The sequence below is a fragment of the Kogia breviceps genome, chromosome 6 (genome assembly GCF_026419965.1).
Source record: "Kogia breviceps isolate mKogBre1 chromosome 6, mKogBre1 haplotype 1, whole genome shotgun sequence".
NCBI classification, from domain to species: Eukaryota; Metazoa; Chordata; class Mammalia; order Artiodactyla; family Physeteridae; genus Kogia; species Kogia breviceps.
Genome location: NC_081315.1, coordinates 59,466,219 through 59,486,419, shown reverse-complemented (window position 1 = coordinate 59,486,419; position 20,201 = coordinate 59,466,219). Strand labels below are relative to the sequence as shown.

Here is a 20,201-nt window from a genome sequence, read left to right as displayed (position 1 = left end):
TCCCACTAGCTATCTATTTTACATTTGTTAGTGTATATATGTCAATGCCACTCTCTCACTTTGTCCCAGCTTACACTTCCCCCTCCCCGTGTCCTTAAGTCCATTCTCTACTTCTGTGTCTTTATTCCTGTCCTGCCCCTAAGTTCATCAGAACCATTTTTTTTTTTAGATTCCGTATATATATTTGTGTTAGCATACAGTATTTGTTTTTCTCTTTCTGACTTACTTCACTCTGTATGACAGACTCTAGGTCCATCCACCTCACTACAAATAATTCCATTTCGTTTCATTTTATGGCTGAGAAATATTCCATTGTATATATGTGTCACATCTTTTTTTTTTTTCTTTGTGGTACGCGGGCCTTTCACTGTTGTGGCCTCTCCCGTTGTGGAGCGCAGGCTCCGGACGCGCAGTCTCAGTGGCCTTGGCTCACAGGCACAGCCGCTCCGCGGTATGTGGGATCTTCCCGGACCAGGGCACGAACCTGTGTCTCCTGCATCGGCAGGCGGATTCTCAACCACTGCGCCACCAGGGAAACCCCTGCTACATCTTCTTTATCCATTCATCTGTTGATGGACACTTAGGTTGCTTCCATTTCCCGGCTATTGTAAATAGAGCTGCAATGAACATTGTGGTACATGACTCTTTTTGAATTATGGTTTTCTCAGGGTATATGCCCAGTAGTGGGATTGCTGGGTCATATGGTAGTCTTATTTTTAGTTTTTTAAGGAACCTCCATTCTGTTCTCCATAGTGGTGTATCAATTTACATTCCCACCAGCAGTGCAAGAGTGTTCCCTTTTCTCCACACCCTCTCCAGCATTTATTGTTTGTAGATTTTTTGATGACAGCCATTCTGACTGCTGTGAGGTGATACCTCATTGTAGTTTTGATTTGCATTTCTCTAATGATTAATGATGTTGAGCATTCTTTCATGCATTTGTTGGCAATCTGTATATCTTCTTTGGAGAAATGTCTATTTAGGTCTTCTGCCCATTTTTGGCTTGGGTTGTTTGTTTTTTTTGATATTGAGTTGATTGTATATTTTGGAGATTAATCCTTTGTCAGTTGCTTCATTTGCAAATATTTTCTCCCATTCTGAGGGTTGTCTTTTCATCTTTTTTATGGTTTCCTTTGCTGTGAAAAAGCTTTTAAGTTTCATTAGGTCACTTAGGTTGTTTTTATAGCTTGGCTATTATAAATAGTCCTGCAATAAACATGGGAGTGCAGATGTCTCTTCAAGACACTGACTTCATTTCCTTTGGACATATACTCAGAAATGGGATTGCTGGATCAAACAGTAATTCTATTTTTAATTTTTTGAGGAGCCTCCATACTTGTTTTCCATAGTGGCCGTACCAATGTACATTCCCACCAATAGTGTATAAAGGTTCCCTTTTCTCCACACCCTCATCAACACTTGTTATCTTTTGTCTTTTTGAGAGCACCCATTCTAACAGATGTGAGGTGATATCTCATTGTGGTTTTGATTTGCCTTTTTCCTGATGATTGGTGATGTTGAGCATGTTTTCATGTACCTGTTGGCCATTTGTCTTCTTTTGAAAAATGTCTATGCAGGTCCTTAGCTCCTTTTGTAATCTTTTCTTTTGGGGGGGGGGATGGGCTATTGAGTTCCTTATATATTTTAGATATTAACCCCTTTTCAGATAGATGGTTTCAAATATTTTCTCCCATTCTGTAGGTTGCCTTTTCATTTTGTTGATGGTTTTCTTTGGGCACAGCATTTTAGTTTGATGCATTTCCACTTATGTTTTAATAAGATCCCGGGTAATGTGGAGTCATGCTGAAGTGTGAGAAGCATGGCCCAGAACAAAGATCACGATGGGCCTAGAATGGTTCTCCCAAACTCCACAGGCAAGCCTTTAAGAATATTTACATTTATAACAGAATAATACATATGCCTCTGTTTCTGAATTGTTTGTTTACAGTACATAAAAAGAAACCAGACAACTATCTAAGAAAAAGAAGTATAATTCTTCCCACTTCTTAGGAAGAAGATGGTTTTATCAGTTGCTTTCTTTTGGGAGAGTGTCAGGGAAGATTCAAAAAAAGATGAATAGAAGTCTATACACCACCATTTCTATAGCTAACATGTCCAAAATAAATTTTAAACTAATTTCCCCTGTGGTTCTGACATTTTGCAATTTTTTAATCTCCTTATACAGGCACACCTTGGAGATATTGTGGGTTTGGTTCCAGACCACTGTTAAAGCAAACATTGCAATAAAATAAGTCACACAAATATTTTGGTTTCCCAGTGCATATAAAAATTATGTTTACATTATACTGTAGTCTACTAAGTGTGTAATAGCATTATGTCTAAAAAAACCAATGTACATTCCTTAGTTAAAATTCATGGCAAAAAATGCTAACCATCATCTGAGCCTTCAGCAAGTCATAATCTTTCTTCAATAGTAACATCAAAGATCACTGATCACCATAACAAATATAATAATAATAATTTAAAAGTCTGCAATATTGCAAAAATTACCAAAATGTGACACAGAGACATGAAGGGAGCAAATGCTATTGGAAAAATGGCCCTGATAGACTTGCTCAATGCAGGGTTGCCACAGACCTTCAATTTCTAAAAAACATAGTATCCGCAAAATGCAATAAAACGAAGTATGCCTGTAGTTTTTTTTCTGCACAATATATCCCTGCATATATCCCTGTAAATTCAAGAAATTAGCCATAATTTCAGTTGAAGAATCTTCTGCATAGTGATGTTTTATATATCCTTCAGGGTACCACATTAGAAGAAGATGAAATCTCAACAAGGGATTATGGGGGCATAATTAAAACAGTGCTTTAAATTAAACAGTTCTACTAATTAATTTCATAGAACAATAGGCATACAGAAATGCTGGTAATAAAGTTTAGCCATCATATACTGATTACAAAATAAAGATATTAGTGTTGTAAACCAGAAGTAAAGGCCCATGACCTTATTATCATTTGGAAGAAAAATCCCACAAACAAAATGAAACCCCCCCCCCCAATTAAAGATTGGAACATAAATCATGAGCTCAAATACAATGGTGTACTCCAACCCCAGGCCAAAATATTCAAGATAAAATTTTTTTAACTTTATTAAATAGAATATGACTGTAATTAGATATAACAGCAACCCTCACATTTTATTTATTCTGTAAAAATACTTTAATTTGTTACAGATCATTTATACCATAGCTTTTAAAATTTAATCTTGGAGGGCACTGTGGATTTTAGGGAAGGATTATGGGGGGTGGCACATATAAGGTGAAACATAGATGCTATTTATCAGAATGAAGAACAATGGAGAGATAATTGCACTGTTTTTGTGTTTGCCAGTGTGTGTATGTGCCTCAGAAACTGCAGCTTCAGATCAAGGATACAGAACTTTCTCTCCATGGAGGTTTCAACTGCTTTATAAACAAACAAACAAACACATATTTTGTAATCAACAAACACTTTTTGAGTGTATACTCTGGATAATGTACCTTACAAGACACTAAATTGAACCAATTCAGCAAGTCCAAAAAAGTGAAACCTTGATATGTGGTAAGGATTTATTTATTTATGAGACAGGCAGATTCTTATTCAGAGAAATAAACATTTTGATGTCATTGATATTTATAACTCTCACAAACATCCTTTTAATCAAACTGTGTCCCTATAAGACAACGCAGGGGAGGATAGCTTTTAAGAAAATTGTGGGAAAGCACAACAGGGCTTTTAGCTGCACTCAGGCCTTACCAAGGTCAAACAGCCAGAGAAGGCTCTCAGCAATAGAATTTTACATTCAGTTTATAGCATGACCCTTGGGGGCTTTTCACATCAAAGCATTATCCAGTTGCAGAAAATAACAGCTCAAACCACAGCTAATGAGGTTAGAAAGATCATCAGATTTATTGCCAAAGTAGAAAAAGGGGCATGATTTTCAGAGATGCTTTAATTAATGAAAAAGAAGGTAATTCCTTGAAAGCCCGGCAGTGGAGAGAAACCCACCAACATGCAAGGCTTCTCCCTGTCCACATTTTAGCGGGTATTAGACCCTGAATTCCTTTAGAATCATATCTCTAGCAGGCTTGGGTTTGGTAATCCACCCAGTTAATGAAAGCCTGTTCAGCAGAGCATTCTTTATTACCTTTTAATCTTTTTGAATTCTTTTGCCTCCTTCCCCAACAGAACATGTTTCAACATCTGTCTTGGGTCTATTTTCTCCTCAGCAACTCAGTATAAGCCTGGAGGGTGGCAGTCAAGTTTACTCACTGCCAGGCCAAGGATAAAAACATAAATTTGGGGGAAGTGATGTAGAACTTGATAAATAAAAGTGGAACTGACAGCTCCTACCCTCAGTCTCAGATGGGCCACCCCAGCATTAGCTGAAGTGCCCAGTAGGCTGATGAATCTGCAAGGGATCAATTCAAAGGCAGGAACATAGGCACCAGCCTAACTCAAGCTGTTGCATCCTCGCATCTATCTATCCATCCAACAAAAACGTACTAAACTTCTGCAGTGCCTGGCTCAAGGCAGCAATACTGAAATAGTTCCTGATCTCACAAAGCTTCCTTTTTCTATCCCTCAGTCCCTTTCCATCTATCTTACCAGGTTAAGTCTTATGTTGAACAACAACACTAGGATTAATTTTTACATCCATTCACTAGGAATTAGACCTAAAACGCTTTGTCATTCCATTTAAACCACCAGCTAGACATCAGCCAGTAACTGTCCTTACTCCAAATTTAATGCACAGGTAGCCTCAGGGTAAGGGCTTACATGCCATCTTCAGAAACGGCTAGCAGAACAAAATCAATCGCGGCTGACTATACAACTACTGGAAGCCGTTAACAGTTAAGGCAATTTTTTTCTTCTTGGCCTCCAGCAGACTTATGATTATAAATAACTTCATTTGTTAACAAGATGTGGTGAGCCCACAGGGAAGATTGGGGCCCAGACTGCTTGGATAAGACATTGAGAAAATGACTAAATTACTGTCTCCATTCTATCCATTAAGGGGATAAGAACATATATGACCAAAACGCTGAAAAAGAAATGAGGTAGAATGAACAAAAGCCATCTGGTTAAGTGTATGGAGCCAGAACACACTTGATTTGAAATCACAGATCCATCACTAAATACCTTTATGAGAAATAAACATTTTTAAACCTCTTTAAATGTTTTTAAACTTCCTTTGTTTCAGTTTCCTCTTTTGGAAAATTAAAGATAATAATTGTACAAATATCCTGGAATGATCATGAAGATCAAAAGGAATAATTCATATCAAGCATTAGTGCCCAATAAAGGTTAAAAACAAAGCAAACAAAAATTACTTTCACCAACAGTAGAATAGCCTTTAGAAGTAATAAGGTTATATAGCCTCTATTCTAATCTTCTTCACTAAGACATTGTAAAGAGGAGTAGAATAGATATGAGAAAAAATACTCCGAATTCCTAAAAGAAGATAGAGTCTATATTTGTAAAATATTATCAGGATGAGAGCGTCAAGTTTATTATTAGTACATTCTAATGGCTGCTGGGGCTCTGGTAAGCAGTTTAATTATCCTAATTCACTGTTTAGAAGCCATTAGCTCACCTGATGGACAGGTACGCACAGCACTACAGGAGATGGAGGGAAGGAAGGGGGAAGGAGGAAGAACACTCACACGCCTCCCAAGCTGTAAGCACTATAAGAATTCTCAAGTTCTGTGCTTATGCCTTATTTATAAACTAAAATTCTATTTTTCTTTGTTGTGTTTTGGTAGTCGAAGTGGCTAAAATCCTAGAAAACCCCTTCAATCTTGGGCCATACCACACAAACTGGTTGTACAATACAACGCACTGAGCTCGAAACATGGAGATTGAAACCTCCATAGGAAAGGCGGCTGCTAGGGTTGCACTGAAATCCCATAACAATCTTTGCAGAGAAACCAAGAAGGAAGAAAAGAAAACTTTCTGTGTCTGTCTAGACTTCATCTCTTCAGAAGTAAACCTCATCTCCCAGGGCAATAGCAAGAGGGTGATAATTAGGATTAGCTTCAAGGTGGCTATCTGCCAGCTCCATCCCATCATCAGCCTTCACTTCCTCCCACCTATCTCATGCCACCATTACTGTTTTCAGCAGCTGAAAATAATGAGACCAGAGCCTGAGAAACCAGCTAGCAGACCATATTAGATTCAGCTCTTCACCTTCATGAGGATCAACTGCAAATTGTAAGTGATCATTGGTGAGAAAGTGACAAGTGATTTCTAAACTGTCCTCAGAAAATCAATCTCTCTAGCTAATCATTAATGACACTTCACTAGGTGCTGGTATTTGGAATGACAAGTTAAAAAGAAATTATGTCTCCCAATCTGCCATCATGAGAAAGAGTCATGCTTACTCTTACAGAGCAAAGAGCTTGGAGTGAAATATCATCAAGTAATAAATGGCTTTGAAAATATTTTTCAACATGTCTCTTAGAACTAGGATGTGCTAGCCCAGTATTTCCCAAAATGTGATAGCCATCCTATTAGTTGTATCCAAAAACACTTTATGTTGTACATGGATGAAATTTTATAAAATGGTTATGTATTCATTTTAATATTTTGGAAAAAAGTATAATTCTACATTAAGCCCAGGATTTCACAAGTATTTATTTGGAAGAAGCCATGATAAAAAAGTAAGTTGATTCAAAGAAAATTATTAAGTGAATAGTAGGACAGGCACTCATGGATATGGCAAAAACACAGGGAGGTGGCATGGAGATGACTCAGACTGATAAGCACTCCTCTTCACCAGGCTCCTACCCTCCTAGGCCAAGGATTCCTGTGATTCCTAAAAGAGTTTTCTCATCCTACTTCAGTGGAGAATGGTTGAACTCATCCTTTTTGATTCATTACAGTAAGCTGACTATGAGCTTCACATCACATGAGCTACTCTAGAAGAGCAGACAAGAACAGGGGTGCACTTGATTCTTACAATCATGCTCAGGCAGCAGACCAAAAAGTCAGAGGACAATGAGGCATTTTTATGGCAGCAAGTCAACACAAAATTTCAAAAGTGTTCCTTTGGCAGAGACCATGGGGACAGGTCTTTTGGCTCAAGGGTGCTCCTAACAAAATACACACTGCCCTCTGAGATTGGGTAATGTGTTCTATTAATCTTTGAATGTCTTAAATAGCTCCATAATAGATGCTTAATAAGTGTTTGAATAAATAAATAACTACCGGTATCTTAAATTTATGAATATTGCAATATAACATCATCAACAAAACTTCACATCTAGGTGCGAGGAAAATGTAGCTCTAGGAATGACACTTACCTTGGGCACAGTCCTCACACGGAACAGTATATTTTGGAAGGAGTGTCCATCATTGGCCTGCAAGACTGTGACATCAGAAGTGCTATCCGAGCCGTCGTGAGCATACTGGAGAAGGCCCCTGGAGAGCTCATCCAGCCGGAATTGATAGCTAGGGGCTGCAGGTGACTGAAGTGTTTGGAGCAACTGGCCGTGAAGTGGAGGATCGAGCACTTGGACCACCACATCCTGTGGGTTGTCGTCATCTCGGATGTCAAGCAGCTGAGTGGTGATGGTTCCCCTCTCTCCTCTGCTAATATGGAGAGCCTCATTCCTCAGCACATAGGGGGCCTGTGGAGTTGAAGGGAAGGAGGAGAAGAGAAGTCATTCACAGGAAAAGAGAGGACAATCCAGTGGACTGGATACCAGCTGTGTGCAACCTGATTGCCATTTCTATGCTTTTTAAGGAACTCTAGATGCTCCAGCCAAGTGCCAAACTCTTGCATAATCACAGCGTTTGTCAAGAGGTGTAGTCAAACCTAGTAATCACTGTAAAGGAGGTTACTTCACACCTGTGGTTCTGGAGATTTTGCAAGACAATTCCAGACCATAATATTCATCAGGGGCAATCAAAGTGAGCTGCTTGCTTCCAAATCTCTGAAGTCTCTGCTCTCATGATTTACACTACATCCCGTGAATTGCAACTGAGAGGTGAGTCAGGGAACTCAATTAGTTGTCTGCATTCAAAAGGGACTAACAAGAGATGTGGAATTTTGGCATTTGTGTTGGGAGTTGAGCACTTCGCTCCAGGCTACGCTGCAGCAAGCTGACTTGGAGTAAGATACTTCAGTATTCTGAATTCCTGCTATTTCTGGTCCCTCCCAGTAATTTTCTTCAAGCTTTCTCATGCATATCTTCAACGGGCCCACCCCAACTCAGGTTATAAAGCCTGATAAGATCATGGTCTGCATAAGGCAACCACCTGGTTAATTCATGTGGCAAATTTTAACATGTTTTCCTTAGGATTATCAGGTTTCTCCCCACCAACTTCAGTAAGCAAATAAAATGTTCTTTCATTGAGATAAAAGTTAATGCACCACACATAAAAAACACCAAAAAAAAAAAAAAAAAAACCCACACAAAAATCAAGGCAAGAAGCCAAAGAAAACATTATATTAGTTTTTAACATCATTTGAAGTTGAACCATCTAGGGCTTTTTCAGTACACTGCCTTTCTTTACTCCAAATGGCTTTCTTTTAACAATACCCCTCCTGGCCTCCTGGAAATGTCAATATCTATTAAAGTAAAGTCTAGCTAGTGCATCTCTATAATAATTACATAATAGCTATAGAAGATAGCTACTCCTCAGGATTCCTGAGTGAGAATTCAAAAGCTGTGATTCTATACATGGGAATGAATGGCTCCTCAGATTCTGAAAGAGGAGCGGTCAAAGGTGATGTCAAAATCCATAAATGGAAAAGATCAAATTAACTGACATGAGAAAATCTCACAGACGCTCAAAACTATACTGAAATATCACAGAAATGTAAAGAAACAAAAATAAGTTAAAATTCATTTCTAAAAATCCTTTTTTAAAAAGTTAAAATGACAAAAGTTTCTCATATAATAAATAAAATAAAAACGGGCCTTCACCATCTACTCAACTGATTTGGGGAAAGCAAACAAAAATCAGGGAACCGTGGCAGCTCATCATCTCAAATTAGGAAGTCACTTGCCAAAAGCTACCCAAGTCTTTTATTCACCTAATTAGAGTAATTATATTAGCACAAACAAAAAGAACAAAACAAAACATCTGAGCTTAAATACCGAGAAACATCTAAGCCAGTAAGTCCTGAGACTTGGTAGCCCTCTGACCCATATTTACAGAGATCATATGTTTTTGCTTTGATTTAAACAAAATTCATACTCTTAGCCCAACCCTGAGGTCAAATTAATTTAGGATCAATTTCTAATCATTCCTCAACTGCAGTCATCACTGAAGTAAGAATGCCATCAAGAATCGCTGAGCTGGGCTGTGAATTCCATTTGGCAGCCACTTCTGGTTCAAATCTATGTTATCCCATAGTCCATGGTGTTTTCGCTTTTGGACCAAAAATATAAAAATAACAGGTTTTTATTTTTTTTTTGGCTGCACTGTGTGGCATATGGGATCTCAGTTCCCCAACTAGGGATCAAACCCACGTCCCCAGCATTGGAAGTACAGAGTCTTAACTGCCTGACCACCAGGTAAATCCCCCCAAAATCACAGTTCTGTCTCATATCCTTCCTTGAACCAAGACTAACACATTACCAAGATCTAATGTTTAGGTAATCTGGGTTCCCCCATGCTGATATCCCAGTCTCCTGCTGTTCACAATTTAAGAATACATTGATCTTCCTCTTCCCTTTGCACATTTCAGCTGTTCAATCCTTCAAGCCCAGGTACTCAGAGCATCTACCATGATTTGTATTCAGGACACGTAAGTACAGCTTGATGGAGATGAGTGATGAGAACAGAAGAGCCATCACACTAAATTTTATAGCAACCACCATGATTTCCTCAGACTTATGTTTAGCTGATGACCATACTGGCACTTCATTTAAACAGATCCTTGATAAGATCCTCTAACTACTGCAGACTGAGTTAAATGAAGTTCAGCTACATGATAGATGGGCAAAATAGGCAAACATAATTCCATATCCCTGGGAGAGAAATATTTAGACAAAACAAACCTATTCACCTATGAATAGGGAAGTCTTAACAACTGGTACAGCTTCAAATTATTCTGAAGGGCTAGTATGAGATTCAGTATAGTAAAGTAAGGCACAATGTAATAGTCAAGAACACAGACTGTGTAACCAGATTCACTGGGCACAAATCTCAGCTCTCTGTCAGCTATATCACCATAGACAAGTTACTGAACCTTCCTGAGACTTAGTTTCCTCATCCGTGAATTGGGGATAGTACCTCACAGGGCTGGCATGAGTATTACATGAGAAACATAAGAGTACTATGGATGTATCAGTAATTGTTTGTTGCTGTTATGACCCACAGTACTAAAAACTACTTCAGTGACATCTCATGAGGAAACTGAGACACGATTAATTCAGCTCAATCAGTTTTGCTAAAACTACAGAAAATCTTGATTTGTGCTTCAGAATCAGTAGGCATGTGAAATTATTAATTGTGTGGCGTTTTCTTACCTGTGTTGAAAATGCTTGTATGTTGATCAGCTGTGGCTCAGAGAAGAACTGCTGGTCACTAATTTTCAGGGAAAAGTAACCTTTCCTGAAAGAAGTCCCCAAGAAAGGAATGAGAAAGTACAATCATTAAATTGGTCTTTAGAAAGACAAGGATTAAAAATATTTTCAGATTATATGTATATAAGAATTTGGATCAAACCACTACAGTAATATACTATTCATACAGTAAATAGAAATGACCACCTAAAGATTAACATAGCAAGATGCAGGTAAAACTACTGTATATTCTTCGATCTCATTATAACAATGTTTCTATTTTTTTTGTTTTCTATTTTTCTAAATAGAATATATAAAAGGTTGAAAAATCAGCTGTCAGGCCAAGACAGGTTAGTAATATGTTGAAGGCTAATGGTTAAGTTGGAGAATGGAAAGGAATCTTTCACTGTCTCTGACTAGTTCTCAGTGATTTCCTCTTCCCTGTGAATCCTCTTCCCAACCCCTGCCCAGTTCATGTGTGTGGACTCCAATAACACCATTAACAATGTCTGCAATGTTTGTGTTACATGACTCTATGGCCCAATCCTCCCTCCAGTCACACACATACACATTCAATGTGGACTGGACTACAGAAGGATGACTGATTATTCCCTGGAAATTTGGAACTGGCCTGACGTTGCCATTTGACTTTGGGGGAACCACAGTCTATCATGCTGATGAGAATGTGGAGCAAGCTCATCTGTAAGAGGGAGGTGAATGTAGCCTTCGAGCAAAGAGACAGAGATGAGAGGAAGAACTGAGTCCTGCTTCCCATTTCTGGTTCTAACTCCTGGGCTTGCCCTGAAAGCCCAGTTGCCCTTGATGTGTTTGAGATCTGAGCCATACCTGCAGTGTTATAACAAGCCTTACAATTTTGCTTAATGTAGTTCAAGCTGATTTCCATTACTTGCCACCAAAGAGTCCTAATTAATAGAACAAAATAAGACTCACTCTTTGCTGTGGTTTTTACTTCCTGTTTCAGCAGCTTCAGACTACTAGGAGGGAAGGTAGGAGCTGCCCACCTTCAAAGCCAAAGCAAGCTCAGAACTCACTTTGGGCTTGTAAGATGTGTGATTAATACATTATGGAAGGTTTAGAATTCTGGTCTATACTATAGGGACCATTGTTTGAAAGGTTTTTTTAAAAGGCATTCATGGAACTAACTACTGAGACATAAAGAATGTGGATGGATCTCAAATGCATTATGGCAAAAGCCAGAAACAAAAGATTATATACTGTACGTGTCCATTCACATGACATTTCAGAAAGGGCAAAACAATAAGAGTGAAAAACAGATTGGTACTTGCCAGGTACGGGGAGGGGGGAAGGGAGTGCCTGTAAAAATGAGATGGGGGGAGTGACGAAACTGTTTCACATCTCGCTTGTGGTCTCAAGACTGCAAGACTATATATATTTGTTAACACACATAGAACAGTACAGTTTAAAATGGGGAATTTTATTGGGTGCCAATTATACCTCAATAAATCTGATTTTTTTTTTAAAGAAAGAATGCTTGTCTTCCCTCTCATTCCATCATCCCTTTCATTTTCTGTCCCATTTAAATCCTGTCCCTATCTACTCCCACCTCCAGACTTCAAGAGAATGCAGGTGATGGAAGAAGCAGAATGCAGAAAGAAAGGATGGTTACTCCCAACCTACTGGGGAAAAACGATCTTGGTGGCACTGAGGTTCCAATAACTGTGTTCAGCCTCTCATCCACGCCAGCTTATCAGGGCCACTAGGACTGTATTTCCGAGTCATCTTGCACTCCACAGGGGCATTCCAACCCAAAGAAAGCCAATCCTAAAGAATCACGATGGGCATTTTCATGGGGATAAACAACCACAAGCCAACATGGCAGGTTGCCCCTTTTGTTTTTGTATCATTTAGAGACTTATATAATTGCCCTTTTCCATGAGTTTCTACCAACCTTGTTTTACTATTCCTCTCATTCTTTCTTTTTAAAAAAATTTTAGATAAAAAAGAAGATCCAATGTTAAAATGGGTACTAAAAAATAAAAAGAGTACTGAAAGAAATCCCTGCAAAATAGTTGCCACTCTTGGTCCCATTTAGGGGTGCAAAGCTGACTCTGGAAAGAAACAGGTGGTGAGAGATTAAAGAGGTTAAACAGACAAGAGGCTTAACTTTGGTTTTTCTGTAGAGCTTTTATGTACTTTACACACTTCACAAGTGATTCCGAGACATATGACTAGAGGTACGGAGCTGTGTATATATGTGTCTGTGTGTGCAAACACCTAAGAACTATACTTGAAAGAAAATGAATGAAGAAGATAGAGCACAAATTTGAAGAGTGATTCTATGGCATCAGACACCAGAGTTTTAAGTTCCATCTCTGGAGCAATATTTTCCTATGCAATGATCTTTTGCCCCTGGAGGACGGAAGCATGCCCTTTATTCCTAGTACTATCAAGCAGGCAGAAATCATAGTGGCTGAAGTCATGGGGTGTGGAATCAGAGAGCTTCAGGTTGGAGTCTCAGCTCTGCACTCATAGGCTGTGAGGCTTGAGCAAGATTACTTACATGCTCAAGCCCTCAGTTTCCCTATCTACAGCCTAGGATCATAAATATACATAATTCACATAAAGTGCATAACACAATGGCTGGGTCACAGCACTCAGTAAATATTAGTTGTTCCTATTCCTGTAAGATGGGTCTTTTGAGGTTACTGGCATCACTGGCTCTGAACTGCAATAGGGAACATGTGATCTACTTTTCTCCCCGCTTATCTCCTAGCCCAGATCTTAAACATTTTTTAAAAAATCTCAAATTTAGTGGTGACAGTAGAAGATATTCACCACATCCTTTATCACTGTTCCATGGGTTTCCCTGTTTACACGTGTAGTCCACTCTGAATGATCTGCACTAATGAAGCAGAGCAGTGAAGGGTAATCCAAGAGGCTAATATTTGGGGTGCATTCCCTGATTTCTGTTTAGTGGATTTACTCTGCTAATTATATGGCTCTGTTTGCTTGGGTTAGCATTAACATTCAACTGCATTCCTGAAGCATATGTCAGCTGGGGTGAGGAAGACAGCCAGAAGAGTGCTAGGCATCAGAAGAAAACTGGATCAGGCTTAAAAATGAACCACATTTAGTCCCATAAAATGGATAATAACAAGTTAACCGTGACTCTTAGTTTCCTTCCAACTCTGAAATTCTAGGAACCATACAACACCTTGAAAAGTATGCACTCCATCCTCTAGCCACTCCCTCCTCCCGGTATAGTACCCTAATGCTGAAGAAGCAGCTACAGCATCTGGGTATATAAGCGATTTTGTTTATCCTGGGCCAAAAAACTGCGTAATTGTACTAGGAACTTTCCCATCACATCAGAGAATTTACCCATAATTATGCGATAAAATAAAAATGCCTCTAACAGAAGCACTCTCTCTGAACAATTACAGTGATATGACAGGTAGCTGAAAGCATTGGCCTTTGTAGAGTATCGATCTTCCCCAGAAGAAAAGGGAGAGCTATTGAGAAGGGGGTGTGGGGTGCAGAGCACCGATGGAAAGGTGGCAGGAGGAAAACAACAGAACGCTGGGTCACCTGGGCTTTTCTTTGCTGTGCACAAAACGCACTCTTTTCTCCTTCACATCTTTCCAGCTAAAGTGGTCAGCCTTGTCGAGCTGAACCTCTTTTCCATTCCTTGAGAGCACGAGGTGACCATTCGTGGGAGTGCTCACCACATGGAACAGGAGGTCTTCGACCCTGCCATCCTGGTCTTGAACATTCAGGAGGAGAAAATCCAGTGGCTTCATTGAACCAATTGCAAGCGTGAGGGAACCATTCACATGAAGACTAGGGGTGTGTATTTTGCCTGGAAAACATATGAATCCAAAGGTCAGGCTTGGTACAGTCACTAATTAGGTTTTATTATTATTTAAAGAAATAGACTTGTAATGTTCATTCAGAGCTACAAAGATGAAACTCTAGGTTATTGTATTCCATAAGACTCCTTCTAATACAGTGGTTTCCATCCCGGATGCACATGAGAATAACATAGGGTCTCAATGTTAAATGATAAAACTCCTAGAAGAAAATATAGGAGAAAAATCTTGGTGATCTTAAATTAGGCAATGCTTTCTTAGATATGACACAAAGAGCACGAGTGACAAAAGTAAAAATCAGATGTATTGGAAATCATTAATATTAAAAGCTTTTGTGATTTAATAACAAAGGACACCGGCAAGAAAGTGAAAAGACAATCCATAGAATAGGAGAAAATACTTGCAAATTACATATCTGAAAAGGGACTTGTATATCCCTTTTATATCCAGAATATATAAAGAATTCTCACAACTCAATAAATGACAAATAATCTAATTTAAAAATAGGCAAAGAATTTGAATGGGCATTTCTCCAAAGAAGATACACAAAAGGCCAATAAGCACATGAAAAGGTGCTCAACATCATCAGTCATCAGGGAAATTTGAATCAAAATCACAAGATGATATCACTTCATACCTACTAGGAAGGACAATAAAAAGTATTCCTGAGGGTGTGGAGAAACTAGAAATCTCATATACTGCTGGTGGGAATGTAAAATGGTACAGCTGCTTGGGAAGACAGTCTGGCCGTTCCTCAAGCAATTAAACATACAGCTACCATATGATCCAGCAATTCCTCTCCTAGGCATATACCAAAGGGTATTGAAAGCATATGTCCGTACAAAAACTGGTACACGAATGTCCACAGCAGTGTTATTCATAATAGGCCGAAGTGGAAATAATCAAAACAATCAAACATCAATTGATGAATGAATAAACAAAATGTGGTATATGCACACGATGCAGTTATTATTCAACCATAAAAAGAAATACTGATATACGTTCTAACATGGAGGAACCTTGAAAATATCACGCCAAGTGAAAGAAGCCAGATGTAAAAGGCCACATATTGTAAGATTCCATTTACGTGAAATATCTAGAGTAGACAAATCTATACAGACAGAAAGTAGATCAGTGGTTGCCAAGGACTAAGGCAACAGGGCAGTGGAGAGAGACCACTAATGGTTATTGGATTTCTTTTTAGGGTGATTAAAATGACCTGGAATTAGACAGTGATGATGGTTTCATAACATTGTGGATATGCTAAAGACTCACTGTATACTTTCAAGGGTGAATTCTATGGTATCTGAATTATATCTCAGTAATAATAACAATAAAGAATAACATAGGGATCTTTTAAAACAATCCTGATACTTAGGCTCCACCACCAGAGATTCTGACTTAGATGTTCTGGGGTGGGACCTTAGTGATCTTACAAGTTCCCCAGGTAATCCTAATAGGCTGCCACATTTGAGAACCACAGTCCTATCCTAATACATCTGTCATATCTGACCATCAGACCCACCAAGGGCAAGAAAGGTGTCAAATGTCTGATACCATTTGTAAGAACAGCACCAGTTAATCTACCATGAAGTAGGATTACCAGTGGCTTACTCAGAATTCATGTGAAATATATACGTTGTTTTAAAAATTTACGGTCTCTGTCCATAGGAAACATCTGATGGATGAATTAGGATTTCCAACCTTGACATGGAATTCATCCTGTCTCCTGCAAGTCGTTTTGCCTGGACTTTAACCGGTAGCACTTCTTCCTTTTACAAGTAGGTCAGACAGGGCAGTTTAGGAATGCCAAGTTTCAGGGGGACTACTTCTAATGTAAAATTACTCCAATGAAAGTTGAATTCATTTTCACAAGTTGACTTCTATTACATCCCAAGTTGCGGAAGCTGACGCTCAAGTATTGTACTTGGGGCTTCCAGAAGGATCCTAATGAGATAAGCCAAAGATATTTTCTTCCATGGGAAGTTTTAATATCATTAGAGGTCAGAAATATAGACATGAAAAATATGATTCACTGCAGGTGATAAAACATGACTCATGTTATTGATGAAGGTCACTCAGAAGCCAAGAAATGCTCAGCTATAATATAACTCCCAATCCTCATTCACCTGGAAAAGTTTTGCGGTTCAAAATTAAGCCTGAATTTAAATTTCTTTCTCTTTGCTGTTTAAGGTAAAGTGTCCATGGATGTGTTGGACAAGACTAGTTCCATTCCTTAACGTGTTACCTAATTCTTAGTGGCAAACAGAGTGGCTTAAAATCCATCCACTTCCAACATGTGAACCTAATGGGGCAAGCTCCTCACACTATTCGTTAATTACTTATCATTTATCTCCAGTGTGTGCACAAAGGATGCATTATATTACACCCTGGCATAATAGCTCTACATGTTTATATAAATATAATAAATTATATCTGTAAGTATAATTTTCTATAACGTGGCTGTAGTTCAGGAACACAACTAAGTTTTATGCCAAATTTCTGATCTGATAGCTGTGATTTTTAAAGCACAGATTGCTTCTTTTTCCCTTCCAAAGATCTTAGAAGTTGAATTTTCCCAATTTTTCCTGTTCTATAAACAGTCCCTTATTCCATAGCAGCAGCAGGGGTTTCCCAAGAATGGAAAGCCTGTATTTTGTACCACACGAGCCAACTGTATCTGCAAACTCAGCCTCCGCGTGGAGAAATTACAGGTGACTTCACCAGAGCATCGGAGGGGAAGCACTTACCAGCACATGTTTCATTAGAGGAGCGGTCAGGGAAGCCGGGAACACACTTGGAAACACAAAGGCCACTCTTCAGAAGGAACCCATGGTCACAGAGGTGACACCGGTCTCTGTGGCTACACTGCAAGCACCCCCAGGGGCAGGCTATCGAAGAGAGGACACACTGAATGAGGCAGGACAAAGGCACAGGCACCCAGAGGGGGCCACCAGTGATAAAGAAATGAAGAGTGCGAGCACAGCAACATATGACCCCCCAGCTGTAGCAAACGAGAATTCCCACCGTTTCCTGCAGAATTTCATAGAAATGAAATTTCCTACCCTGGAAAGGAAAGTGAACAGGAAGGAGCACCCTTGCTTTCCACACTATGACCTGAACATGTTGCACATAAATGGACTGTTTAAAAAGTTAACAATACTGACTTGTAAGGGAGGCAGTTTATAGGGATTAAGAGCATAAGCCCTGTCGGGTGCTGTTCCTCTTCTACCACTTAACGGCTGCTGAATTCGGGCAAGTTGTCGAACAGTCTGTGGTGCAATGTTCTCATCTTAAAAATGGGGATAGTAACAGCACCTAATGAAACGGCTGTTGGTTGGATCACAAGGGCTATATATAACGCGAAGTGACTAGAACAGTATCGGGCACACGAAAGGACTCAAATGTACTACTATCACTGCTATTCTTATTTTTATTATTATAATTTTAAATGCATGTGGAGAGCAAGCTATTTAAAAGACCATAGATTATTTCTTTGAATCAAGTTAATAAGCTTCTATAAATCAAGTGTTTACTGCCTAATTATTCTGCTTCCTCAGTTGAGATGCTGTTATAGAGAGGTGGCACAGGATAGTTTAAAGGGCCCTGAATTAGAATCAGAAAATTTGAGTTTAATATCTCACTTCATGTTACCCTGGTTAATACTCTTAATGCTCTTTCTTTTTTTTTCATTTGTAAAACAGGATTCATAGTGTCCGCCATATTTTACCAAGTCATCGTGAATGTTAAATGAGATAATGCAGATGAAGGAAATTTGAGGAAATATAAAATGCCATGCCTAGGTAATGGCATTATTATTAAATATCAGGCATTCTTTAAAGTGGGGCACACCTTACCAAGTTTTGATGGAAATGATGAGAACAAACTGAGGAAGCTCTTGTGAATAACTCAATGGACAAGGAGATTAAGGCTTTGGGTTTAACTTTAGTTTAATAACAAAAGTTCAATGTGTCTCACTAAATCGTCCCTAGAAATCCTACTCCTCAAGGATATTATGGCAATATCGGGGTCACTGGTAATTTAGTCTATGCACTGAAAACCCTGGGCCCATGCCAATAGGGCTGACCCACTCTTAATGGACACCACACCTCAGTTCAATATAAGCTTTACATTCCATGAAATATTGGCTGTGTTTCCATACAGACCTTTAGGGACAATATTGATTTGTGCAAGAGAATTATTGGCCTGCACTTCCATATTCTATTTAGCCAGCCATTGACAGATGTGCACGAGAAGCCATCAATTACTTAGGCCAAACTCCTTGGTTTTTCATTCTGCTCCTAATTCAGATTCTCCTTGGTTACCTGAGAATCAACACACCTGACTTCCTTGCTGCCCTCACTTCTTTCCAGAGAACACAGCACAGTCTCCAAGTTACCTGTGCATTTGCGGTTTGAGTGATCTGCAAAGTTCCCCTTCCCACATTCCTGGACACACTGGGCTTCCAAGAGGAGGAATGGCCCTTCACAGCGGGTGCACTCATGGGGACCTTGGCACTGGAGACAGTGGCTGTCACAGCCTGGAAGACACAAGTCAAGTCAACAGGAATGTGCATGGCTTTCCAAGGGGCTCCTGGCCCTCGTGATGAGGCAGTACAACCTGGTGTGCTGAGCAAAGCAGCCGGCTGGGAGTCAAGAAGCCAGGCTTCTAACAGTGATGGCCGCGCTTACCAGCTGGGTGACTTGGCACTAGTCACTCCACGTCTCTGAGCCTCAGCGTTCTCTCCTATAAAATGCAGAGAACACACTGCCCCACCCAGCTCCTTGGATGAAGATCGAATTACATAATGAAAAATACTATGCAAACGATAAACTGACAGATATCAGCCATTATCATTATTAACTAGTCCTTGGCTCCCTGCACTGCTCCACTGAAGTGTCAATCTTTCCTGACTAACCTGGTTGGTTCTCAGGGTATCGCCCAAGGCTGCTCCCAGGAATGCTGCCTGTGCACTTTGGGTGGGCATTACAGGGTGTGAAGATTTTGCGGCGTTAAAGTGAGTCTGAAGGGGGTACTGAGGCAGAGTAAGGCGATGGTTAGACCTATGGTATTGGGAGGGTCGTGGGAGGGCAGATGGTGGGATAAGACGCTCTTTCCATGTGCTCAAATGACCAGAGCGTGCAGACCTCTCCACCTGGAGCACAGGACTGTTCAAGTTTTAAGGAAATCCAAAACTAATGGTCAAACCATATCTGTTTGTGTGGCCATATACCTCCAAGATTCCCATGTGGAATTCAAATTTAGCAAATGTTGTACTGGGGCATGGGAGAAGCAAAGAGCGGACATTTGCATTAGAACAAAGAAAAACTCTTCGGGAAGGAACAAGAAATTGGATAAAAAGCCAGAGAGGAAACTGGCCACAGGCTCCTTCTCAGAACAGTAAAATACAGAGGGGGAGGAAGCTTGGATGAGCACAGAGCAAGGGCTCCGGACACTTACTCTTGCAGAGGCCCAGGTCCCGGTAAAATGATGGTGAGCACTGCTCCACACAGGCCCCGTCCTGGAGAACATAGCCATCCATACACTGCAGGCAGTCTGTCCTCAGAGGCCCGTGACACGCACTGCAACTCCAATCACACTCTAGAAAGAAAGTTCCTTCGATCAGCTTCATTTCTGTCCACCCTCAGTCCCAGAGACTAATTTATGAGGACAGGCTGCAGCTGCATGGGGTGAGTGAGGACAACATAAGAGATGTCAGATAAGTGAGCTCTAATGAAGCTCTGCTTGTTGTAGCCTGAACGGCCTCTCTGAGGTTGAGTGTTTCCTAACTACGTTAGACACGGCGCATACAAGGATCGCTCCTTCAT

General features: G+C 39.8%; 1 protein-coding gene across 2 annotated transcripts in view; it reads right to left on the bottom strand.

Moving 5' to 3' along the window:
- Positions 1–20,201, bottom strand: part of FRAS1 (Fraser extracellular matrix complex subunit 1) — a 450,824-nt gene that overhangs the window by 146,131 nt on the left and 284,492 nt on the right. For both annotated transcript variants that reach the window (XM_059065863.2, XM_067035878.1), the window contains 6 exons: positions 19,834–19,974; positions 18,773–18,913; positions 17,124–17,264; positions 14,093–14,363; positions 10,487–10,571; positions 7,307–7,633 (listed from right to left, as the gene is read on the bottom strand). In XM_059065863.2, the coding sequence (XP_058921846.1) occupies positions 7,307–7,633; positions 10,487–10,571; positions 14,093–14,363; positions 17,124–17,264; positions 18,773–18,913; positions 19,834–19,974 (1,106 nt within the window). The remainder of the gene's footprint in view (positions 1–7,306; positions 7,634–10,486; positions 10,572–14,092; positions 14,364–17,123; positions 17,265–18,772; positions 18,914–19,833; positions 19,975–20,201) is intronic.